The following is a 27,727-nucleotide window of genomic DNA, read 5'->3' on the forward strand; positions in this document are numbered from 1 at the left end:
CTAAGTCCCTCCAAAGAAAGTATGAAGGCTACTGACTGCCGTCACTATACAAACTTTGTGCCAACTTACTTAAATTATCCCCTCACAATTACAGATGACCCACTTAGGTGGCTGACCCAGCACAGGGGATATTCCAAACCTCCCTGTGTGTTAGTTTCCTATTGTTGCGGAACAAATGACCAGCTTCAGTACCTCGTTTACTCTGTAACAGTTCCAGAGTTGACAAGACTGAAAACAGTTTCACTAGAAGAGATTATGATGTTAGTAGCACTGGTTCTTTCTGGAAGCTCTGAGGAGTTTCACTTCCCTGTCTCTTTCAATCTCTAGTGGTCACCTGTATTCCTGGACTATAGCCCCTCTATCTTCAAAGCGCATCACTCCAATCTCTGTGTCTGCCATACTGCCTTCTCTTACTCTGACCCTCCTGCAACTCTCTTATAAAGACCCTGCAGCAGGATAACCTAAGACAACTATCATCTCATGATCCTCAACCTCACCACCTCTGCAAAGTTCCTTCTGCCGAATATGGTGACAACCTCTAGGTTCCAGAGATTAGTCGTGGGCGTATCTGGGAGTCCATTACTCAGCCTACCACATTCCTCAGCACCTCACATGATTCTGCGACCAGTAACGACTGTCGCATGCTCTACTTTATTAAGGAGACCATCCTCGCTTCTCTCCTCTTCACAAAGTTCTTCCTACATTCTACTTCACCTCTTTACCCATTCTAATGACTTTCCTAATAGCTCAAAGAAGCAGTGATCCATTTTTAACCTGGGTCAACTCTCCCCCCATGACTTTGAATTTATAGCTTCTAGTCTTTAAGGATAACCTCAACAGAACTGTATCTTTATTATTTGTAAAAATGACTGGGAATATAGATAAATAAGTAAAAATATGAAAGTATCTTGGAAAATCATCACAAAGTTTTATGCAGAAAATTCTATTAACCTTCCACACAATAGGAAATGCTTTTCTATTTCTTTTGAAATGAATTCTAATTGCTCCAAAGCAACCTACAGAATGCCATCCATATAATAGCTATTTTATAGTTTACAGGGGGAGAAATGCATGAATATTAATATATCTGTGGATTATTTTGATAATTAAAGCTATTATATAACCTATAACAAATTTTCTTCATAAAATTACAAAACTTAAAAGATAACATACTAAGTAGCCCCAAACCAATCTTAGAAGTTTAACATGTTAACTTTTCTTAAAGAAAAGGATGAATTAAAAATAAAGCAGATTACAAACTCCAATGCTTTCAGGGACAAAACAGGTAAATTAAGTCTCAAATGTTAGAAAAAGTATAGTGGCAGAATCACATGTTCCATTTTGAGATATGTGTACACTTTTCTTTCCAGAACGCTGAACCTGCCAACAAAGTGTTCAGGGACAAATTTTGACCAATAGCTGCCTCCATGTAACCTGTGATTCCATTTTCACTTTTAAGAGCCAGTGTTTCCCACGTTATCTATACACTGAGGCTGGTGCAGGGCACTTTAGATACAGACATCTCCCTGTCAGAGTAAAAGTCAGCTAGCTGAGGAGGAGGAAGGTGGAAGACAGTGCAGCATCTTCTCTTCTCCCATGAGCCTAAGTTCTAATATTCCAACAGTCAGAGCCAGTCTTCACAGGAAGAAGAAATCTGCCTAGGTATATGTCTTATCTAGCAGGTAAAGTGATCTGATAAGTCTGGAATGAGGGTAAAAAGCTTCATAGAAAATAACGGGGATGTCAATATAAAAAAATTGGGGGGGAGGAGAGGAGTTTTGGGAAAATTAGAAGAATTTATCTTGACTGAAGCTCTGGTTACACATGTGCATACATGTGTCAAAAATAACTTTGTACACTTTAGTTCTGCACATTTCAATGTTAACTGAAATTAATTATACTTTAATTTAAAAAAAACTTATTTAGTTAAGCCCAGAATACTACACATAAAAAGGCAAAACGAAGAGAATGAAAGATGAAAGAATTATACCTGTGGAATATGAAAATACATTATCAACACTTTAACCTCTTTCTAAATCTAAAATTTTGCATTTTTTAATAAGCATTTTGAAAAAAATGCACCATCTATTAAAACACAACGTGTATAGTAATTCTAAGATGTAGTGAGTGCCCAGGGTGTGCAGGAGGCTGTGCTAGGTGTTGGAGACAGAGCCGTGATACAAACACTGTCCCGTCCCCACCCCTCCCAGTCCAGTCTAGTGAGGAACTGAGGCTTTAAGCACTTGTTAGTAATGATAAATACTACAAAGGGAGTAGCGCTAGGTACAATGAGAGCAGCTGGGGCCACGGGCAGTACAAAGCATGGAGCAAGGAAAGCTTACCAGAAATCTAAGCAAAGTCTTAAAGGATAAGAAGAAACATATGACAAAAGAGAGGAAACATTCTGGAAACACTTCCCGACAACACAGGTATGAAAATTCCAAGATGAGAGAGAAGGATAAGAGAGAATCACGCACTTTAAAGTAATAATTCTAGGAACCATGTGAAAAAGAAGAGAGGAGAGCATGGTTAATGTTCTATGACTAGCTACTGAGAAATCAAAGTGCTCTGGTCTTGAGTGGCAGATATGAAAATAGAGAAATTACACATTCTAGAAATATATGATGTGGGAAAAAAGGGAGAAGAAACTGACAAAATAATTCCCAGGTTCCTGTCATGACCAAATGGAATAACACTGATTATGAGCTCACTTGGAAATGCCAAGTTTGAACTATCTCTAGACAGTGAAGGGAGCCACCAGCTAGATCAATGAATTTATGAGTCTGAATCTCAGAGCATGAGACTGGAGAGATAAGGTGAGAATCATTTACACAAAGGCACTACAGAGAGTCAAGGTAAGTAAAAACCATGTACCAGGAGAGGGAAGCCTAGGGTAAGCCCCAAGAAAGGCTCTATTTTAAGGGGCAAGAAGAGAAAGAAGAGTGACTGAGAAGAAACAGTCAGAAAGGCCAGAGGTATACCAAGGGAGTACTTGATGACAGAAATTAAGCACTCAACCATGCCAGAATAATAGTACTCAAGTGTGCCAATGCTGCTGGGAAATCAAGGCAAGTGAGGATTAGCAGTGTGCTTTGTTTTCAGAGATGTGCAAACATGGTGATCCTAGTAGGAGCAAGACAGAACAGAAGAGCTGAGGTAGAAGCGTGACTGAAACATACTCAAAATGAATGGTGGTGGTTTAGTCGCTAAGTTGTATCTGACTCTTGCGACCCCATGGACTTGCCCACTAGGCTCCCCTGTGCATGGGATTTCCCAGGAAGAATACTGGAGTGGTTTGCCATTTCTTGTTCCAGGGGATCTTTTTGACTCAGGGATCAAATCTGGGTCTCCTACCTTGCAGGCGGATTCAAACCGATGAGAAAAGAGAGAAGCAAGTGTCAACACTTCCTATGAGACATTTAGCTGTGAATAGCAATGGGAGATCCCGGGTGGCAGTGGAGGGAGTCCAAGAGAAAATTTAGTGGGATACTATTCTGAGAAGGGGGAGAAAATAGAGGGAAACTTGCAGACTCAGAGGCAAGAGATGAATACAGCTTCTACCTGATGCTTTCTCTTTCTCTAAAAGGCAGATGAGATTGTTTATTAAGAGTAAGGGGACCAGCAGGATAGCAGGAGGCTTGAAGAGAAAGAATTGTTTCAAAATGGTAGAATGAGCTGACTAGAGACTTCTGGGCAGTGTGGAAGGTTGATAGAGGACGTTCACGAAAATGGACACATAGTATGAGGTTTCCCAAGTGGGGTTTCTACCAGCAGAAGCCCAGGGAAGGCAAGTGGCTGGGTTTATCCAGGGCTGTTACACTACTAGATGGATTCGATGAAAAGATGAAGGGAAATATTACTACCAATTTTTACTGAACACAATACTGCAGTCCAGGCCATATAAATGCTTCACATGAAGGGCTCCTTTAAGCCTCACGGCTACTCTACCCATGAGTACAATATTATTTTCATTTTATAAATGAAGCTAAGGAATAATAATTAGTTCCCTGATTATCATAATTAGCTCCCTGACTACAGTCACGTAACAGCTAGGATTCAAAGTGTGAGATTTCTTTTGTGCCCCCACCAACAAAAAATGTGGTGTGTGTGCTGAAATAAAATAGAAATTCTAAAAAATCACAGGGTATAAAGAGTAAGTATATATTATTTCAAAATACTCATCAATAGAGCAATGGACTATAAAATCACAAGTGATTTTCTATCTCAGTGTCTGTGTTGAAACTCAAAGACTCAACAAACTGGAACTTAAAAAAGACAGTAGTAAGCGAAGTCATTTCACATTTAAATCCTAAACATTATAATATGTTTTCACAGGCTACCTCATTTACCTCAAAATGTCTACACTGCGATCACTATTGTGAAAAGGAAAATGAGGCTCAGAAAGGCTAAATAATCTGCTAAACCTTTCCCCAAAACCCTGAAAAATGAAGTAGCCCCTCTTTGATGCTCTTGCCAATCAGTTCAGTTCAGTCACTCAGTCATGTCCCCACTCTTTGTGACCCCATGGACTGCAGCACTCCAGGCCTCCCTGTCCATCACCAACCCCCAGAGCTTACTCAAACTCACGTCCATAGCATCAGTGATGCCATCCAACCACCTCATCCTCTGCCACCCCTTCTCCTCCCGCATTCAATCTTTCCCAGCATCACAAATCCTGGGGTAAAAGGACTGATTGAATTCACTCAGCAGAACAAAAAACTTTATAGTTCTTTGATCTCACTGGAAATTCTTTTCAAAGACTGCCTCATTCTACCAAGTAAAGAAACTAGGATCCACTCTCACCATTACAACTAATAATCAAAAACTAAAGAAACTGAAAATAAAAATTCCAAAGCAGAGAGTAAAATCTTAGAAGAAAATCATTAAGTCCAATTCCCAAACATAAGTTCAATTCCCAAGCATAAACACTGAAGAAACAAGTTATTGGGCTTGGTGACTCTGCAGACACAATAATTAAGCTTGACGAATCTTTAATAATTGTATTAAAAAAAAAACCTGACAGTTTTTAATCTCCTTGAAAGCTATTAAACAGTCTAGCTCAAGTCAATGTTTTCCTAATTGTTCTGATCAACAAGGTATTTTTTTTTGAATGATAAAAACAAAAAAGTTATACGTGAAAAAGGGAATACATATCTGAAGAATATATATATACATATGTGTGTGTGTGTATGTGTGTGTACATGTACACATATACACACACATCCCTAGAGGAGAAAATGGCAACTCACTCTAGTATTCTTGCCTGGGCAATTCCATGGACAGAGGAGCCTGGGAGGGCTACAGTCCATGGGGTCACAAAGGGTAGGACACAACTGAGCACACACACATACCACTGGGAGAGACAGATGGCAACTATTAAGAGTACAGTTATTACAAAAAAAGTTGCATTAATACGGTAACTGAAAACATAAGGACATTAGGGTTTAAAAATCTGCAAGAGAATATTTAGCTTTCATCTCTCATGTTGTCACTCAACTCCCCTTACTCAGAGATGGGCTTTTCAGTATTTCCCATATTGAAGCGTAAGTGCTTGATTACATCTTTTCCTTTCTAATCCTTAAGTATACGAACTAAGATTTTATTCATATAAGCTAAAGTTGGCCCTTATGACATAAATGGTATTAAAAAAAAGAAGAAAAGTTTCCCACACCGAGTTGCACAATCTAACTAAATGTGACAGAAATAAAGACAATGTGTTTTGAAATGCTTAATTTAAAAACAACAAAGCTCTACTTACCATATACATTAGTATGTCTCTAATCATCACCATAGCTGTCTGATGATCATTCCAAGCTTGATTTAGCGTTTGAAGAAAGTTGTTATTCAATGAATTTAGTACATCTTCTCGCACCTATTAACAGAAGGGTTCATTACAGTTTGTTTATACACCTAACGCACACTCATATGTATACGTGCACATTATCTGTTCAACAAAATAATGAAGTGAAATCTTCGATTTTAAATCAAAGAAACATGTTACAGACCAGTAGAAATATTTTAAGCTATAATATAACCTATATACAGATAACTAACAAAACATGTTTTGTACAGTCCAGACAGGTCTCTTGACCTCCAGAATCATAAAGCAATCTCCTGGGCATTTCTCAACCCTCCAATGATGTAACTTGTCAGCATAAAATCCTAAAGACTTACAAAAGAACTACAAAGGTGCCACAGAACTGGTCCCAGGCTCTATCGCTCCAGTTAAACCTTCTACTACACTACCCCTCCCCATCTTTGAAAAATGGTCAATAACACTGACTTTGGAGTCAAACTACCTGGGCTTGAATCCCAGTTTCCTCATTAGGAGTGCAACCTTGGGTAAATTATTTCATCTCCGTGCTTCAGCTGCCTCATATCTAAAACAGTATCCATTTTATAGGACTGTTTTAAGGACTGAATTACCACTTGAAATACACATAAGACAGTGCCTAACACTCAGCAAACACTCAACAAGCATAAAATACATTAACTTAATGTACTCCAGCTACCACAAAGCTGCATACTGCAAATGTGCTCTGCCATCTCCTCTGCTTAGTTCACACAGCTCACTCCCCTCCTTTTCTTCTACTGAAGTTTAACCTCCACAAAAAGGTCTTTCCTGACTATCCTATTTTAATAACAATACCTCTACTTCTTCACCCTGCACTTTATTTTTCCTCACAGTATTTGTCACTAATTACCAGTATATTACATATTTATCTCTTTACTATTGCTCCATTGCAGCAGGGATTTTCTCTTCTCCGTGTGTACCTCCCACATCTACAACAGTGCCTGGCATATAAAAGACCCTTTATTTCATACCCACCCTCCAATACCATGATTCACCTCCAACAAGGTATGTTCTTTCACCATTTCCGCCTTTGCATAAAGTTCCTTCCAGTCTGAAATACCCTTTAAAGGCAATTCTGATAAGAATTCAGGAATTTTTTTCCACAATCCACAAGTATATTCACACCTTCTCCAGTAACAGGTTACTGCCCATTACTTCTTCCTGCTATGTTATCAGTTCAATGGAAAAATTCTTTGACTAGGAAACAGAATCTAGACTCTGGTTTTGGCTTCGTCATGAAGTACTGCATCTGTCCTCTAAGTTCCTATGACACTTTGGGACTATTAATGCCAGTTTTTCAAATCCAACCAATCTTCCACGGTCCACCTCAACTCTCAGTAACTCCAGCCTAAAGAGACATATTTTTTTTTTTTAATCTCTAAACATTCTTCACCACAGATAATCTACAGCAATGGTTTAACTTTTTCAGGCTGGAAGAATCTGAAGGCACAGTACTTTCTGACACCTAAAACCCAAATTATAAACACATGTAAATCAAATGTCATTGTGTATTAGAACTAGAATAAAGTGATTTTAAGTGCCAAAGATTAAAACACACACACGTTATTCTGAATACATGGGAGAGAAAGCTGCATCTGAGAAAACTGTAATTTATTTTTTCTTACATGTAGAGGAAAAATAGTGGGAGATTTTTACTGGTGGGACAATTAATCTCTTCTACCAAACATACAATATGAAAACCACTAGTCTATACCACATAATTCAAAATTTCATTATATACTCTTGTTCACAAGACTCAGCTACTTGACTTTAAATATATCACTAAGAGATTACTCTATAAATATGTTGACAATATTAAAAGTGATAAACACCCATGTCAGTTGACAGTACTATGTTAAACATTTTCATGCAAAGTGGTAAAACATCATATTTCAAGTAATTAAGTCTACCACACATCATATGCAAGCTCCCATATGCTAAACAAATAAAAAAACCCAGCAAGCTGAAAATGTACCTATTTACAAAATTCTTCATCAAGCTTCATATTCTTTAACTGACCCTCTAAACTCTGAGTAGCAATTAAATTAAAATCATGACAATACTAGAGAAACTGTATTAGACATTCTAAACACTGGAAAATCTAGAAATTAATCATTTGAAAGGATTTAAGTGAAAATATTCCCTTTCTTATAAAATCAAGTTATATGTTAACTCTATTTATAAAGTCATTCTGATTTTGGAATGCAAAAACATGTTTGGTATATTTGCTGAATAAATGAAAAATTTACCTATTAAATTTAAAAGTTATAAAATAACGCATGTTTTCTAAAACCACTAATTTATACACTAAAAATATTATCAGCAAGTATAAGATACTGCCTTTCAACAACATTAAAATGTAACCAACTAGCACAGTGTGTCAGAAATAATAACACTGCTTTATTTGCATTATACTTCAAAAAATTATCCTGACAAATCAGTAATAGTGAATTCTACTTAGCAGAAAGGAAGTTGCTATTAAGAGTTAATTTTGTTAATACTTATTTTTGAATGATCACACACAGAGATGACTAAAAGATGAAAGATAAATGCCCTTAAATATACTTGCTGCAATCATCTCTTATTCAGATCACTCTATGATCAAGAAATTGTTCCTTTAAAACTGTTTCAGAAAAGGATCTTTGTACTGATACATGAAAAGTGAAAGATTATTTGTCCCAACTTACAATAAAATGGTAGAAGGAGATGAAAATTTAATGTTTATGAAGATCAAAACAGGCTTTTTCAAGACTAAGCTGGCATATAAAGCAAAATACACATAAAGTGACAAAAGATTTAACCTTTATCTTACAAATTATTAACATAACAATACAGAAAGTTTAAACCAGAAAGTGGGGGATATGTAACATTATCAATCTCACACCCTACCAAAACCATAGTTAGTTTTTGCACTAGCAAAGGCAAAGGGGAAGAAGAACCCTGAGATAAAGGTGGTACCAGAACCAAAGGGTCCTACCAATCATATTGTGACCCGATCCATTACTTAAAAAATCTATATGAACATTATGCAGATGAAAAGCTGTAATGTGAAGAATGAGATGATGAACAAGTTTAATAAGATCATGGAAGCTGAGAGCAGGATGATGCACCAGCTGTGACAAGAGCCTAAAGTAGTAGCTGAAAACTGATGACTTTGCAAAGCATCTAGCCTTGCAAAGGAGAAAGCAAGACACAGTAATTTAAAACAATAGATCATAAACCTGGCAAAGAGACAGAATCCCATAGAGACTAAGAGATTTCAATCAAGAAAATGAAAAGATAAGACAGACTGGAAAAAAATATTTACAGAAGACACATACACCTGATTCGATTCAATTCAGTCACTCAGTCAAGTCCTACTCTTTGCAACCCCGTGAACCGAAGCACATCAGGCCTCCCTGTCCATCACCAACTTCCGGAGTCCAGCCAAACCCATGTTCATTGAGTTGGTGATGCCATCCAACCATCTCATCCTCTGTCATCCCCTTCTCCTCCTGCCTTCAATCTTTCCCAGCATCAGGGTCTTTTCAAATGAGTCAGCTCTTCGCATGAGGTGGCCAAAGTATTGGAGTTTCAGCTTTAGCATCATTCCTTTCAAAGAACACCCAGGACTGATCTCCTTTAGAATGGACTGGTTGGATCTCCTTGCAGTCCAAGGGACTCTCAAGAGTCTTCTCCAACACCACAGTTCAAAAGCATCAATTCTTCGGCACTCAGCTTTCTTTATAGTCCAACTCTCACAGCCATACACGACCACTGGAAAAAACCATAGCCTTGACTAGACAGACCTTTGTTGGCAAAGTAATGTCTCTGCTTTTTAATATGCTATCTAGGTTGGTCAATAGATGGGGAAACAGTGGAAACAGTGTCAGACTTTATTTTTCTGGGCTCCAAAATCACTGCAGATGGTGACTGCAGCCATGAAATTAAAAGACGCTTACTCCTTGGAAGGAAAGTTATGACCAACCTAGATAGCATATTCAAAAGCAGAGACATTACTTTGCCAACAAAGGTCCGTCTAGTCAAGGCTATAGTTTTTCCAGTGGTCATGTATGGATGTGAGAGTTGGACTGTGAAGAAGGCTGAGTGCCGAAGAACTGATTCTTTTGAACTGTGGTGTTGGAGAAGACTCCTGAGAGTCCCTTCGCCTGCAAGGAGATCCAACCAGTTCCATTCTGAAGGAGATCAGCCCTGGGATTTCTTTGGAAGAAATGATGCTAAAGCTGAAACTCCAATACTTTGGCCACCTCATGCGAAGAGTTGACTCACTGGAAAAGACTCTGATGCTGGCAGGGACTGGGGGCAGGAGGAGAAGGGGACGTCAAAGGATGAGATGGTTGGACGGCATCACTGACTTGATGGACATGAGTCTGAGTGAACTCCGGGAGTTGGTGATGGACAGGGAGGCCTGGCATGCTGTGATTCATGGGGCTGCTAAGAGTTGGACATGACTGAGCAACTGAACTGAACTGAGGTTGGTCATAACTTTCCTTCCAAGGAGTAAGCATCTTTTAATTTCAATACACTTGATAAAGGACTGTTAATCAAAATACACAAATAATTTCTAAAACTCAGTAATAAGAAAATAAACAATCCAACTTTTAAAACTGGCTAGACCTGGACACCTCACCAAAAAGATATTCAGATAGCAAATACGCATATAAAAAGATGTTCAACGTCTGAATTAAAATAATGGGATGCCACCACACATCTATTAGAATGGCCAAAATCCAAAACAAGGACAACGACAAATTTGGTGAGGATGCAGAGCAATAGGAACGAACACTCAATCACTGCTGGGAGGGATACAAAATGATACAGCCACTTGGAAAGACAGTGGCAGTTTCTTACAAAACTAGACATACTCTTACTATGTGATCCAGAAAATTATGCTTTCCAGAATAAACACCAAAGGAGTTGACAACGTATGTCGACATAATGTTTATAGGAGCTTTACTTTAACTGCCAAAACCTGGAAGCAAAGAAAATGCCCTTCAGTAGGTGAATAAATAAACCGCAGTACATCCAGACAATGGAATATCACTCAGCACTAGAAAGAAATGAGCTATCAAGCCCATGAAAAAAAAAGATGCAGAGGAACCTTAAGTACATACTACAACGTGAAAGAAGTCAATCTGAAAAGGCTACATACAATATGATTCCAACCACATGACATTATGGAAAAGGCAAAACTAAAGAGACTGTAAAAAAGATCAATGGTTGCCAGGGCTTAGGGTGAAAGGAAAAATGAATATGCAGAGTACAGAGGATTTTTAGGGCAGTGAAAATATTCTGTATGCTATTGTAATGGTATTTCATTATACAGTTGCCAAAACGCATAAACACCACCAAGAATAAACATCATGTAGATGATGGACTGTAGGTGATAATGATAAGTCAGTGTAAGTTCAATACTGTTCGCACCACTCTGGCAGGGATGCTTGTGGTGAGGGAGACTGTACATGTGTCAGTGGACATATAGGAAATCTCTATTACCTTTTGCTCAATTTTGCTGTGAATCAAAAACTGCTATAAAAAATAGAGTCTATCTTAAAAAGCTTCTCTGGCAGCTCAGATGGTAAAAGAATCCACCTGCAATGCAGGAGACCTGAGTCAGGAATATCCCCTTAAGAAGGAAATAGCAACCCACTCCGGCATTCTTGTCTGGAGAACTCCATGCACAGAAGAGCCTGGCTGGCCACAGTTTCATGGGGCCGCAGAGTTGAATACAACTGAGGGACTAACACACACACAAAAAGTCGGGGACACACACAAAAAGTCGGGGGCCCACACAGAATCTAAGAGAAAGAGAATCTGGGTATTCTTGTTTTTAAAGAGCTACCCAGGTGATTCTGATATAACAGCCAGGATTAAGGGACCACTGACTTAAAGAGCCACACCAGCTATTTTTGTTCCTTCCCTTTGCAAAAGTTCCTCAGTATGAATGTTTTTATATAGTTATAATACCTATATGTGGTTCTAAGTCCTGATTTTCTTAAGCCACTGTTAAAATTCAACATTAACCTTTACTTTAGGAGACAAGTTTCTTGCTTTATCATTTCATTTCCAAAGCACAATAATTCAAAGAAAAAGGGTATAGCAGAATGAAATGTAAGGAAAAAAATATTATCTGAGATTTAAACAGTTTTCAACCTAACACCAAAATCATGAGCTATAAAAGACAAAAATGATAAAATGGGCTCCATCAAAATTGAAATCTTTTGTTCTGCAAGTACTGTTAAAACAATAAAAAGACAAACTATTGACAGGGAAAAAGTATTAAATGACTTGTACCAAAAATAAAAACAAAAAACCCCAAAACTCTTATAAATCAATAAAGAAAGCAAACAGAATTTTTAAATGGGGAAAAGACTTGAACAGACACTCAACCAAGTAAGATATAAAAAGGCAATCTGGCACATGAAAAGATGTTCACCAACATTAGGAAGGAAGGAAAGGCAAATTAAAAGCATGATGAGATACCACTACACACATCCATTACAATGGCTACAATATTGACATTACCAAGTGCTGGCAAAGATTCTGAATAGCTAACTTTCATACATCGCTAGTGGGAATACAAAATGGCACAATCCCACAAGCAGTCAGGCAGTTATCTTATGAAGTTAAATATACACTTACCACAAGACCCAGCAATCCCACTCCTGGAAATTTATCCTAGAGAAAGGAAAACATGTATCCACACAAAAACTTGCACAAAAATGTTCACAGCAACTCTATTCACAACCAGAAGAAACTATACAACCCAAATGTCTTGCAATAAATAAATAAGTAAAAGGATAAGCAAACTGATACACTGATAACAAGAGTATCATCCAGAAATAACAAGGAACAAACTATTGATACACACAACAGACTGGTTCAATTGTAAAATAATTATGTGAATGAAAGAAGTTAGTCTGTATGATTCCATTTATACAACATTGTTGACAAAACAAAACTACACAGACAGATCAGTGGTTGCCAAGTATTAACGGTGGAAGAAGGACGTGACAACAAAGGAAAAACAGAAATTTTCTGGGGCTGAAGGATATTCCATACTGGCTGTGATAGCAATTACATAAACCTATACATGGGAAATAGATGGGGAAACAGTGGAAACAGTGTCAGACTTTATTTTTCTGGGCTCCAAAATCACGACAGATGGTGACTGCAGCCATGAAATTAAAAGACGCTTACTCCTTGGCAGGAAAGTTATAACCAACCTACAAAGCATATTGAAAAGCAGAGACATTACTTTGCCAACAAAGGTTCGTCTAGTCAAGGCTATGGTTTTTCCTGTGGTCATGTATGGATGTGAGAGTTGGACTGTGAAGAAGGCTGAGCACCAAAGAATTGATGCTTTTGAACTGTGGTGTTGGAGAAGACTCTTGAGAGTCCCTTGGACTGCAAGGAGATCCAACCAGTCCATTCTGAAGGAGATCAGCCCTGGGATTTCTTTGGAAGGAATGATGCTAAAGCTGAAACTCCAGTACTTTGGCCACCTCATGCGAAGAGATGACTCATTGGAAAAGACTCTGATGCTGGGAGGGATTGGGGGCAAGAGGAGAAGGGAACGACAGAGGATGAGATGGCTGGATGGCATCACTGACTTGATGGACGTGAGTGTGGGTGAACTCCGGGAGTTGGTGATGGACAGGGAGGCCTGGCGTGCTGCAATTCATGGGGTCGCAAAGAGTCGGACACAACTGAGCGACTTTTCTGATCTGATCTGATACATGGGTTAAAATTCACAGAATCGTACATAAAAATTAAAAGGCTAATTTTATTGTATATTGATTTTTTTAAATTGCAACGTTTATGTTCTCAAATTGGGTCTTGTTTCCTTATTGTATAAGCTATGATGCCACAATTATTATTCATAAAAGCAACCTGAATGCCAAACAATGAAGAATCATTATTTTGAGTACACCAACCTTTACAGAGTCCTCTGCAATAATTCAAATGGACATACTACATCCTCCATTTCTGTGAACATAGCTTTCCCTGTCCTTTTTATTACACCCTCAGCAAAGATTAAAGTGGATTAGTAAATCAAAACAAAACCTTTATTTTTCAATGCCATAATAACATAAGTTCACTGTGTTCAATGATAAACTGACATCCAAGTTGTAAGAAATACATTCTCACATCAATCAAATTACTGGCGAAGGGAAGAAGGTGGAAAGGGTAATGACAGGAGAGGGCAGCAGGTAGGAGCATGAGTGGGAGCTCAAAGGACAAGGAGGCTGCCCTTGGGCCAGCAGCTCATGGCTAGAGAGTTGAAGGATTATTAATAATCTATACATTAACTCCCCACCCTCTAACACACACACACATATTTATTCTTAATCATTAATTAAAACTTTTTCATGCTCTAAAGTTTAAATGCCTGGGGCAAATTCCAGCAAGCCCATCCTAATATCTAGGTAACACCAAGAAATTTTATCAACTAAAAGTAATAACTAAGATTTTAATTCTCAACTTTACTGAAACCAGAACTAAGCCATATAATTAATGATGATATGGAATACTGAGAAGGACTTTCTTCTTTAAAAAATCTTCAAACTCAGGACAAAACTTAATTCCAATATAGATAAACCTATGAAAAATACGGACATTTGTATTTGACATTATTTTCCACTGAAACATACACCATGTATTAAAACATCAAAAGGTACATGACTAATATGGTTCATGTGCTAAAAAAAAAAAAGAAAAAAGAAAACATTTAAGGATACCACAGAGAGACTATCATGTGACTTCTTAGAAATCTGTAGCATTTCAGTGTTCACTCAGGAACTAAAGAATCAAATTTGTATTTGCAGACAGTTACCCAGGGCAGTTACAAGGACTTTGATCAAGTTACTTAACCTATATATTCTGTAGTTCCTCTTCCTGTAATATGACAGGTTGATCAGATCAATGGCACTCATGCAATGCCTTAGAACCATTCCAGGGTGGGCTGTTTCCCCTAATTAATATCATTTATACCAGTGACTATGCCGAAGCCTTTGACTGTGTGGATCACAATAAACTGTGGAAAATTCTGAAAGAGATGGGAATACCAGACCACCTGACCTGCCTCTTGAGAAACCTATATGCAGGTCAGGAAGCAACAGTTAGAACTGGACATGGAACAACAGACTGGTTCCAAATAGGAAAAGGAGTACGTCAAGGCTGTATATTGTCACCCTGCTTATTTAACTTCTATGTAGAGTACATCATGAGGAACACTGAGCTGGAAGAAGCACAAGCTGGAATCAAGATTGCCGGGAGAAACATCAATCACCTCAGATATGCAGATGACACCACCCTTATGGCAGAAAGTGAAAAGGCAGAAACTAAAAGGCCTCTTGATGAAAGTGAAAGAGGAGAGTGAAAAAGTTGGCTTAAAGCTCAACATTCAGAAAATGAAGATCATGGCATCTGGTCCCATCACTTCATGGGAAATAGATGGGGAAACAGTGTCAGACTTTATTTTTGGGGGCTCCAAAATCACTGCAGATGGTGACTGCAGCCATGAAATTAAAAGACGCTTACTCCTTGGAAGGAAAGTTATGACCCACCTAGATAGCATATTCAAAAGCAGAGACATTACTTTGCCAACAAAGGTCCGTCTAGTCAAGGCTATGGTTTTTCCAGTGGTCATGTATGGATGTGAGAGTTGGACTGTGAAGAAAGGTGAGCGCCGAAGAATTGATGCTTTTGAACTGTGGTGATGGAGAAGACTCTTGAGAGTCCCTTGGACTGCATCCTAAAGGAGATCAGCCCTGGGTGTTCTTTGGAAGGAATGATACTAAAGCTCAAACTCCAGTACTTTGGCTACCTCATGCAAAGAGATGACTCATTGGAAAAGACTCTGATGCTGGGAGGGACTGGGGGCAGGAGGAGAAGGGGACGACAGAGGATGAGATGGCTGGATGGCATCACTGACTCGATGGACGTGAGTCTGAGTGAACTCCGGGAGTTGGTGATAGACAGAGAGGCCCCGCGTGCTGCGATTCATGGGGTTGCAAAGAGTCGGACATGACTGAGCGACTGAACTGAACTGATACCAGTTTTGTGTGATTTTAAAAGTAGGGTTTTCCACTGTTTTAAAAATATAGGCATACCTTGAAGATACCATGGTTCTGATTCCAAACCACTGCAATAAACTAAGCATTGCCAACAAAACAAGTCACACAGACATTTTTTGTTAAAGCAAGTCTCATGAATTTTTTGGTTTCCTATTGCATATAAAACTTACGTTTACATTATACAGTAGGCTATTAAGTGGGCAATAGCATTATGTCTATAATAAACAATGCATATCTTAATTTAAAAATACTTTGTTGCAAATAAATGCTAACATTATCTGAGTCTTCAAGGTGTTATAATCTTGTTGCTGGTGAAGATCTTGCCAAGGTGTTGATGGCTGCTGACTGATCAGGGGTGACTGGTGAATGCTGGGATGGCTGTGGCAATTTCTTCAAATAAGATGACAATGAAGTGTGTCACGTGAATAAACTCTTCCTGTCAAGAATGATTTCTCTGTAGCATGCAACGCTGTTTCACAGCATTTTACCAACAGTAAGAAGTGGAGTCAGTCCTTTCAAACCTGCTTCATTAACTAAGTTTATGTAACAAATCCTTTGTTGTCATGTCAACAGCCTTCACAGTATCTGTACCAGAAGTACATTTCATCTTAAGAAACCATTTTCTTTGTCCACCCATAGGCGTCCCTGGTAGCTCAGCCAGTAAAGAATCTGCCTGTGATGCTGGCGATGCAGGAGACGTGGGTTCAATCCCTGGGTCGGGAAGATTCCCCTGGAGAAGGAATGACAACCCACTCCAGTATTCTTGCCTGGAGAACGCCATGGACAAAGAAGCTTGGCAGGTTACAGTCCTTGGGGTCACAAAGAGTTGCACACAACTGAACGACTAACACACTTTAAGGTTCCAATTGTAATTCTAGTTTTTCTGCTACTTCCACCACACCTGAAGTTACTTGTGAGCCCTTCAAAGTAATCCAAGGAATTAACTTCTTCCAAACTTGTGTCAATATTGGTATTTTGACCTCTTCCCACCCATCAGGAATGTTCATCAGAAACACGCTGAAGAGGGTTGCCATAAACCTTCAATTTGTAAAAAATGCTGTCATCCGCTAAGTGCAATAAAGCAAAAGCACAATAAAACAAGGTGTGCCTGAGACTGACAGAGCCACTGGATACGCGCTAAGTATCTTTTTCTTGACTCTAAATTTCAAAGCACACTGCTTGTTTCACTTGATGAAACCAAGTATTTACAAAAATATGAAACATTTACCATGACCAAAAATAGCATTTAAGTTCTCACAACATTTGAATTTTTCAGAGCCCTGTGTATATAATCTGGGAACTTATCATTTTACAAATTTTACCAGTTATATAAATCCTGTTTTTCCTAAAAATGGACTACCCTGGTGGCTCAGTAGGTGAAGAATTCGCCTGCAACGCAGGAGTCACAGGATACACAGGTTCGATCCCTGGGTCGGGAACATTCCCTGGAGAAGGAAATGGAAACCCACTCCAGTATTCTTGCCTGGAGAATTCTATGGACAGAGGAGCCTGGTGGGCTACAGTCCAAAGGGTCACAGTCAGACACAACTAAGCAAGCAGGCAGGGATTTCCTAAAAACGTCATTAAAAAATAATTCCTGAAGATCTCAAAATATGAAGTGATGTGATATAAACCTATCAATAAACATGGCTTAATATATAAGCGAATCTCAACAGAAGCCAAGCCATAAAGTGTAGAAGATATCTCTCCTAATCTGATGCAGCCTTTGAAAAAATGCTCCACAGCTTTTCCCCTTATGCAAAGATTCTTGATCTAAAAGATTACATGGTAAATAAAGGCAACACAGGAATACAGATGCTTTTTAAAAAGCCCATCTGCCTGATTCAAATCATAGAGCTGACATCAGGTAGATGTGTGACCCTGAGACTTCATTTGTGTGAAAGTGATAGTGTGTGTTAGTCACTCAGTCATGCTCGACTCTTTGCGACCCCATGGACTGTAGCCAGCCAGGCTCCTCTGTCCGTGGGATTCTCCAGGCCAGACTACTCGAATGGGTACCTGTTCCCTTCTCCAAGAGATCCTTCCAACCCAAGAATCAAACCCAGGTCTCCCACACTGCAGGCGGATTCTTTACCAAGCCACCAGGGAAGCCCAAGAACACTGCAGTGTATAGCCCATCCCTTCTCCAGTGGATCTTCCCAACCCAGGAATCAAACTGAGGTTTCCTGCATTGCAGGTTGATCCTTTACCAACTGAACTACCAGCGAAGCCTTCATTTGTATATCAGTTTTTATAAAACAGCACTTATTTCAAGGAGTTATTGTGTGGATAAAATGAGTCAACATGCACAAAATACTTAGTGCCTAGCCCACATTAAATGCTACATAAGCATTTGCTTCCATTAAAATATTACTTGTGTTACATTATTTATAAAATTATTGGAATCTTGCTGAGAGTGTCGTCTGCACAGGGTAGAATCATGGTCAATATCCTCATCACCACATTCATCATCTGTAAGCTTGACCCACTGAATCATAATCTGCATTTTAACAACATGCTCAGAAAATTTTCTGAAACACAAACACACATACATATATATTCACATATTTTATACACTGTTGATTCTCAACTCTCCATTTCCACTTGATTACTGCTTTCTTTCTCTTCTTTTAAAGAACAAAATCTCTCCATAACTAGAAGGAATTACTTTACTTCATATTTTGAGGAGTTCATAATGCAGCCAACCTCCATTAAATCTGATGAATAGATATAGCTAATTCAAAATACATATAACAAGCTTAAGACTTGTATTTCAAAGCAAACTTCTACTAATGGTTGCTTTGTTTAGTTGACCAATCGTGTCCAACTCTTTGCAACCCCATAGTCTGCAGTATGCCAGGCCTCCCTATCCCTCACCATCTCCCAGAGTTTGCCCAAGTTCATGTCCATTGCGTCGGTGATGCCTTCCAGCCATCTCATCCTCTGATGCCCTCTTCTCCATCTGCCCTCAATCTTTTCCAGCATCAGGGACTTTTCCAATGAGCCGGCTGCTTGCATCAGATGACCAAAATAGTGGAGCTTCAGTTTTAGTGTCAGTTCTTTCAACAAGTATTCAGGGTTGATTTTCCTTAAAACTGACTGGTTTGATCTTGCTGTCCAAGGCACTTTTCAGGAGTCTTCTCCAGCACCACAGTTCAAAGGCATCAATTCTTTGGCGTTCTGTCCTCTTTACAGTGCAGCTCTCACAACCACATGTGACCACAGGGAAGACCATAGCCTTGACTATATAGACCTCTGGCAGCAGAGTAATGTCTGTGCTTTTCAATACACTGTCTAGTAGGTTTGTCCTACTAAAGATTAGGAGAATTAATTTTAACTTTTGTAGATACTTTAAGAATTCACTAATGACAAGAGATTCCTGAATGGAATAAAATCCACTGCCCTTTTGATATCTTCTAGATTCACAGTACTGTTCTCATTATCTTCACTTATTTTTAGGATAAAAGTTGGCCACCTTTATCAGAGGATTTAAACCAGTATCATCAAAACTAAAGACAGCCATTTCAGGGAAACGTTTTTTGACCGCTGTCAAAAGATTCTTCTGTAAGTTTACTAATGTATACATAGTTATTAACTAAGTTTAAGAATTTCACAAAGTGTCCAAAATGAAGGTCTTAATTTAAATGGATACATAAAATTTTTTCCCCGAGCTGACAATTCTAATATTTAAAGATTAGTTTCAACAAGCAAGCAGGATGTTAGGCACCATGGGGAATATAAAATGCACTCACTCAACAATCTCTACAAAGGAGGGTAGAAGGGAGGAGCTTAATATTAGCATTCATATGACCTCAATACAAAGTAGAATTCAATGAACAGTACTAAAGAAGTCAAAGCAGGGGCACATGATGCCTATTAGGACAACAGGTTTTCATAGTTTCATAAAGAAAATCTGCTACATGTTAAAGAAGATTTAAAAAAAACACCTAAATCTGGGATTAAAAAAAAAAAAATACATTCTTACTTCAAAAACATTCTTCTTAAAAACTTTAAAATAACACAACTTGGAAAACCAGGATTTAAGGATGAAGTCATGCCCTGAAAAATGGTAGCTTTTTACCTAATGGATGGAAAGGAAAACAAAGAACAAAGCAGTATACCACAGGACAATATGATTATCATTTGTCAAGTACTTCATTCCCAATGTTTAAGAAATACATTAAATACATTACATTAAATACATTAAAAGCACCAGTACATTATAGCATTAATGCCATAGTTCAACTCTGAACAACAGGGACACTGACAAAACAAATAGTAAAACATATACAAAGTATGGCAATAAAGCAACTACACTCTCCTAGGTATCATGAAGAGAAAAAACACAGTTCTGCAAGATCACACAATCTAGAGTTCCCACCAAACTGACAGACTCCTGACTCAAGAAATCAAAGGTAGTCAGCCCCAAAACTAAACTGCACTTTAAAATGGTGAAACACTGCTTTATAGTAGTTAAGATTCAGTAACGAACTTGGGTAAGCAGAAGTATTACTTCATATACAGAAGACAAAACAGATGTCAGCGGTTCATACGGTTCATAGATATAAACCATAATGGCTTCCATTTGACTACTAGTGTTCTTAGAGATTCATTTCAATAGACAATTATTGATGCTAAGTATATGGAGAGCAGAAGACACAAAGATGAATGAAACAGGCCCTAGCTTAATAAATATTAAAAGAACATCACTAGAAAATACAATCAAGATTATGAGCACTGAGCTCACAGAATTTATAGTCTACTCCACAATTTAAGTAGGAATAGCTGGTGTTTAACATGGGTGAACTTAACTAAATAACACTCTAAACTTCGCTCTTCCCCAGCATTTCTCTTTCAATCCTTTTAAAGTAGAAACTACTCAATTTCCTACCCGCCTCATATTCTGACTGCTGTCTTTCTGATTCTCCATTAATCCCTACTCCTCACCCTATCCCTATCCTTAATAATCTCTATCATCCTATTTATATTCAAGTTATTCTTTCCACTCCTATTCCTTAAGGGTTTGTACACCTAGCTGAGAGCCTTCCTCTTCTTTCTGACTGTCAGTGTCACCCTAAGTGACTCTAACATTCAGTGGGTTCTTAAGTTTCTTCCAACAACTTTACATTTAGAAAAAAGGACAAGATGGCACGAGAATGAAAGACAAGTAGCAATGAAGGACTGAAAATGGAACTTCTATTTAAACCTTTTACTCCATCTTTTCCACTTCAGGCTTTTTGAAGATTAAAACCCAATAGCTCCTAGCACCCACAGAATAAAAGCCAAATCCCCTACAAAGTTAGGCCAGCTAACTTTATCATTCTCATTTCCTACAAATCCAAGTGAAGTCCTTTATGTTCCCTTTAAACTTATACTGGTCCACCATACTATGCTCCTACCTACCTACCTTTTTATTTATTCATGCCATTTCCCTTACTGAGATTATCTTTTGCCTATGTTTAACATGATGAATCTTCTATAATACTTTAGGCTCATCAAACATGACCTCCTCTTTCTACTTTGCCCTGAATTCTTCAGGCAAAATAATTCCCCTTCAAATCTGATTACCTCACTAAAACTGGGAGGTGAGGTTTCCTGCTGATAGGCACTGTGTCTTAATTCTTTTCTGGTGGGTAAGCCACAGGAGAGACTCAGTATCTGTGGGACCTCTGAACTTTGCTAATGAAAATCTTATTCCCTAGTGTTTCTATCAATGTCCTTTTTAATTCACAGCAATCACTATATTTACGATATATTTTGTGCATACAATGCTATTTAAAAGGTGCCTCTACATCCATTTATATTTCCCTAGAAAGGAAAAGCACCAAAAGAACTTTATTATAAAAGCTAAGTCTACTTAAGTAAGTGGCCTACAAAACAGTCTAGAGCTTACCATAAAATTACCAACTTCATTCTCTCAGGCAATTAGTACCACTATATAAACATTTAAATTTACCTATGAATAAACATAGTATTTAAAACTCCAGTTCTTCCCATTCTCCCTCTAAAGATGAGGAGAAACATTAATAAACTGAGCAAGTAGTTTACATAGAAACATCATTTTCAGCAAAATAAAAGCAGTAGCATATGTTATTCTACAAAGAGAATTTACACACACACACACACACACAAAATCAACAGGAAGTCACTTAAAAATTGAAATTATTCTCCTTCGAAGCATCATTTTTCCTACCTGAAAAACAGAGTGCTTAGAATTGATCAGGATTACAAGGCACAGATTCAAGTATATAAGTCTGTAACCTAAGTTTCAGAAAGATGGAGATCTTTGATTTAACACAAATGCATAGCCCAGTGCCTGGCATTAACAGGTCCTCAATAGGCAGTTTTCTGAATGAATGAAAAGTGAAGAGGATGAAGCTCCTCTTACTCTGCCTTGCTCACACTGATTCCAAAGTAAGACATTATTTGAAGAACAAGATAGGACTTTGAAAACCACTGGAATAAATATTTCTTTTAGCAATAATAAACTTTCTAGTAGAGTTGAAAAGTCAGCATCTTTTCTGTTCAGCTATTTTCCTAAAAGAACTAACTTTTACAGTACAGAAATTAGTTTTTATAAACTCACTTATGAGGCTATCTTACTATTATTACTAAAAAGTAGAAATTTGGGGAAAAAGGAGGAAATTAACCTTAAGGCAAATCTAAGAAACTTGTTATTCATAACAAGATTAGGATAATAAAGTTTTTTCTATATTAAAACCAAAGAGTTTCTCCTGACCTTAAGAAACAATTAAAAATGGAAAAACTTTTATTCTAAACATGTATTATGGCACATGAAAGGACAACAGTAAACTCAAAAACTATCATTTTCCTAAGGAACCAAAATTATCAAGGTACATAATCATTATATAAATTTAATGCTCATTCAGGCTAACTAATTCCAATCATTTTATACATTAATAATCTTAAGTTCAGAAAAATTTAGTAATTTGATTCAATATTTAGTGGTAGAATCAGGTCTAATGCCTCATTCTCCCTACTTTCTATCCAGTACTTTTTTCACTGCATCTACTTCTAAATTATTTATTATTAAACTATTATTATTTATTATTACGGAGTTCTTAGCAGTGTATAGAAGAAAAGCTAAGTCCTCTGTAGAGACTTTCTATGAACTTTGATACCACAGAACCCTAAACCATTCTCTTACCTTCCAGGCAGAAGGTGCAATGTAGAAACAGGCACTATTGATTTACATGCAAACTCTCTCTCTGCACATTGTATCAGTAACATCCCTAAGTCCTATTTGGGAGAACAAATGGACTTCCTGTATCAGAGGACAAACATTTTACACTACTGTATGATGGCTCTGTCAGTTAAGACTTCTGTAATAGTGTCCCCTTTAGACAGTACTGTATTTGTATGATTTTTTTCAAGTGTCTTATAAAATCAAACTAAAAATGAAATAAGATCAACAGGAAACAGAAAAATGAAAGCACAGATATCACCAGAGGTTCAAAAACTTAATTCAACTGAAACAAAGAAATCATCAGATATGCCGATACTGGCACATTTCCTAGTCAGAAATTAACTAGCTTAACGTGGTCAAATGAGTATTTGTGAAAGAAAAAAAAAATTAAAGAACATCTTCAGATGCTGCTGCTATTTCATTAATACTTATAGGAGAAATAAAAGTTCAGCAGATTCACTTTTTAATTCTTTAGCATAATCAACTTGAATACATGTTCTCTGGAATATAATGTAGAGAACTGGCTATATTTTGAAATAACAGTTAATCTTAGATATGGGACCACTTTAAGAGACTATATGAAGCTCTTAACAATTACCACAGAGTTATTGTTCACATGACTCCAATTTCCACCTAACCATGTTTCAGAGTCCAAAAATCTGTCACATTAACACTGACCTCTCACTCTGACCTTCCCTCCTCTCCTCACTTTTTGAATCAAAGCACATAAATATGGAGGTTTTTTCCCCTGCATCTGTGCCCAAGCTGCAAAGCACTTCTTAAAAAAAAGAAAAAAAAAAAAAAAAAAGGAAGAAAGATAAATCATACATTCAGGCCAACTCCCACAGAGATATCTTTTCCCTCACTTGCCAATTCCTTAGTATATTCCCCACAGGAGCTACTCCAAGCCTCTTCATCTCATTTTCAGAAGATACACTGCTTAATTATTAGATTTGCAGTAGTTTTAGAACTAAAGCATCTCAAAGATACTCCTGCCAACTCCTTGATTTTAACCATAAATAAACCAAAAACTAAAATTTAAAGGACTACAGTTTTATAAACACTGAGGCAATATTCATGAAACTCCACATGCACCCTCAATTTCAGCATCTTCATCCATTCATTATGCCTCAGGAGCAGATTTATAGAAAAGTTAGGGATTCAGCCTGAAGCCACACTGCTTGAATACTGTTTTCAGCTAGGATACTTACTAACTTTGTGAAAGTGAAATGTTAGTCGCTCAGTTGTGTCCAACTCTTAGTAAACCCATGGGCTGTAGCCTGCCAGGCTCCTCTTTCCATGGAATTCTCCAGGCAAGAATACTGGAGTGGGTTGCCAATCCCTTCTCCAGAGGATCTTCCTGATCCAGGGATCGAACATGGGTCTCCTCTATCGCAGGCGGATTCTTTAGAATCTGAGCTACCGGGAAGTCCCTAACTTCGTGTATTTGGACAAATAACCAACACTGTGTGCCTGGGTTTCTTCATTTTTAAACAGAGGTAATAACAGTAGTATCTGGCTCCTTGTGTTGTGACCATTAACTAAGTGAACACATCCAAAAGCACTAAAAGTGGACCTAGCACATAGTAAATGCTAAATAAGACTTAGCTGGGATCATTATCATCATGCCCTGTGAGAATCTGCTCCCCTTCTACCTTTACTTCTCCACTGTTCCATTTCACATTCCCTTCATATCCAAACTTCAGCTGCTCCAAACTTCTCTTCTACAGCTTTAAACAAACCTCTTCCACTCTACTTTTGTTTTTTTGATGCCAAGATTCTTAAATTAGTCTTCATTTCTCACACCTGTTTACCATAGTTTGCTTTTGAAGATTCATCCCTCAGCTCTGGGATTTTCGTTTTTCAACTCCCAACACGTATTCCTCAGTGCAAGCTACCAAATGTCAGATCTCACTCTCCAGTTCTGAGTTCCTGCCAAGCTCCAAACCCACCATATCTCTACTTGGACACCTTATTATAATCTCTCACACAAATTTCCTCACATGTAAAATGGTTTCTAAGTTGACTTCTAACTATAAAAGTTTCCAATATTAACCTAAAGCAAAATTTTTCATCTCCTCTACCCATTCTAAATCCATTTTCCACCGAAGTTCACAATAATTCTTTTGGTAGCACCGTAATTCTCTCCCAGTAACTAAATTTTATCTTATTTCAGAATTGTTGACATCACATTTTTAGACTATCATCTTAATTAGCTTTTTCCAGGTCTTCCTCTGTTTCTAGCACACACATTCCCTCAATTCTACTTTATATCACTCTCATCTTAATCTTAAAATATTCTGTCATATTATCATCCACTTAAAAACCTCCAATAAACCTTCATTGTAAAGTTCAAATTCCTTAGCTTGGCACTCAAGTTTTTCTCCAATCTATTCCCAAATCAACTCTGCAACACTACACTCCACTAATCCCCATAAATTGTTACACACCTCAATCCAACTCTACTTACCACCAAGTTTATTTCTGTATAATCATGAGACATCTGACATCCTGGAAACACCTGCTGCATCGTTCACTTATATTCGAAATTTTTCATGGTTCAGTTCAATTTCATCCTTTCCTATGAAATGTTACAGCCCACGATAGTATCTCCCTCATTTGAATAACTAAGCCATTTATTGCCTATACAACTCATTTGCCCTTTAATTATGTAATGCCACACACTGTTATCTAAATATGTATATCATCTCTCACATCAGAATAAAAACAAAAACAAACCTGGAAAGGGACAGCATCATATCTGTTTGCATCTACTACATTTTCTTAGAAAGTTGTACAGTTAGGCACTTAACAACAACAAAAAAAACTACTGAATGAATGAAGAACTTAATCCCCTTGCTTCATGAGACACTAGCTAACTGCTCATGTAATTCCATTTAAGAGAAAAGAATTACAGAAGAGTAGAAATATAAAGTGATTATTTTGTAACCATTGTAGAAATAATGATTCATGCAAGAATCATCAATGGATGCTAAAACCATCACACGAAAAGTTTCTTGGGGAACAGGATATTTACACAGTCTCAAAATATATCTGAACAAATTACTTATGAATTACAAAGGGAAAAAAGGTACCTTCACAGTGGAGAAATCTGGCGGACACCAAGTGATCAAAGTTAACATCACCAATAATGGGATAAACTGACATCATGTGCCTCCTGATGTGCTGCACTGAGGACACAACATCACTTATGTATAATTCCTGCCAAAAACGCACAACCTGAAACTAGTCATGAGGAAACAATCAGACAAACCAAAAACCGAGGGACAATCTACAAAACAACTGACCTATACTCTCAAAAATGTCAGTGTGCTCAAAGACAAAAGCAGGCTGAGAAATTGAGTCAGTGATCCTGGATGAAGATCCTGGATCAGGAAACATACTGCGATAAAGGACATCACTGCCACAAAGGACACCGGTGAATCTGAATGTGGATCATATTAGGTAATAGTTTTATGTTCATGTTAAGCTGCCTGGTTTTAAATATTGTTCTTTGGTTAAGTGAGAGAATTTCCTTGTTCTTAGGAGAAATATTCCAAAGCATTTGAGTGTAAACGAATCCAAAACTAATTCTCTGTCTGGCAATAATAATAATACCAATAATAGTAATAACAAATACCAATAGAAAATTGGCTAAAATGTGGCAAAATCTTGACAACTGGTAAATCTACAATATAAAGAAATTATTGTACTACTGATGCAACTTTTCCATTTTTTTTTTTTCAGAACAAAATTTAAAAAACAAATACCCTAATACCACGCAAAAACTCTGAGATGTTTTTATTTATCTGTGGTATTTTACATCTTATCTGACAATCTTAAAGCAGGACATACTTATAGTGGAAGAGTCTGCTTTATAAAAAACATTTGTTCTAAAAAAAAAACAAATACATCTTTTTGGAACCAAAGAACCATTTTATAATGTTAACACTCCAACACTAATTTATCTTAAAAAATTCCTATTCGTTGTAATAAAACTCAGTTAAAATGAATAAGGCCAATTTCATTTGTAAAAAGTCTTAGACATCATTTTTTAAACAATGTAGTCATCTTACTTTCAAATATACAAAGACGACAAAACTAAAATGGGCAGATAAGCATTTTAAAGAAAATGATAATCTATAATTAACTTATTCATAAACAACCATATGTATATTAAATTTATTTCTGAAATTATACTTATCAAAGATCACAAATTCCACCTTCCCTTAATTATCAAAAATTCTAATTTAGCTATATATAAGTTTTTAAGTGAGGTTTTACAACATTGCTACTATTATTTCTATAGGCTTCCTGGAACCTTTAAAAATAATTCTTCTAGGTTCAATACAGTTAGCAATAGTCCTTTAAAAGTTGGATACCTTATTTATGAGATGTTCGGTAACAACTTCTCTTAGTCCAGTGTAGAGCTTTTCTCCATGTTTATGCAAAACCATTGTATATGCATTTCTATAGAGCTCCTCAAAACTAAGACCACTGTTATTCTTACGCTGGATTTCTTGAATTGCATTTTTCAGAAGGTCCCAAATGCTGTTTACATATTTTTCATCCATGGTCATCTGTAAT

At 37.4% G+C, this 27,727-nt stretch overlaps 1 protein-coding gene across 3 annotated transcripts in view; it reads right to left on the bottom strand.

Annotated features, from left to right (window-relative positions):
• Positions 1–27,727, bottom strand: part of CUL3 (cullin 3) — a 112,334-nt gene that overhangs the window by 46,564 nt on the left and 38,043 nt on the right. For 2 of the 3 annotated variants that reach the window (XM_061386520.1, XM_061386525.1), the window contains exons 2-3: positions 27,523–27,720; positions 5,759–5,872 (exon numbers count right to left, since the gene is read on the bottom strand). In XM_061386520.1, coding sequence (XP_061242504.1) covers positions 5,759–5,872; positions 27,523–27,720 — 312 coding nt within the window. Of the gene's footprint in view, positions 1–5,758; positions 5,873–26,235; positions 26,939–27,522; positions 27,721–27,727 lie in introns of those variants that run through there. The other variant, XM_061386533.1, reaches the window with a different exon arrangement.

Source organism: Bos javanicus, chromosome 2 (genome assembly GCF_032452875.1).
Source record: "Bos javanicus breed banteng chromosome 2, ARS-OSU_banteng_1.0, whole genome shotgun sequence".
Taxonomy (NCBI): domain Eukaryota; kingdom Metazoa; phylum Chordata; class Mammalia; order Artiodactyla; family Bovidae; genus Bos; species Bos javanicus.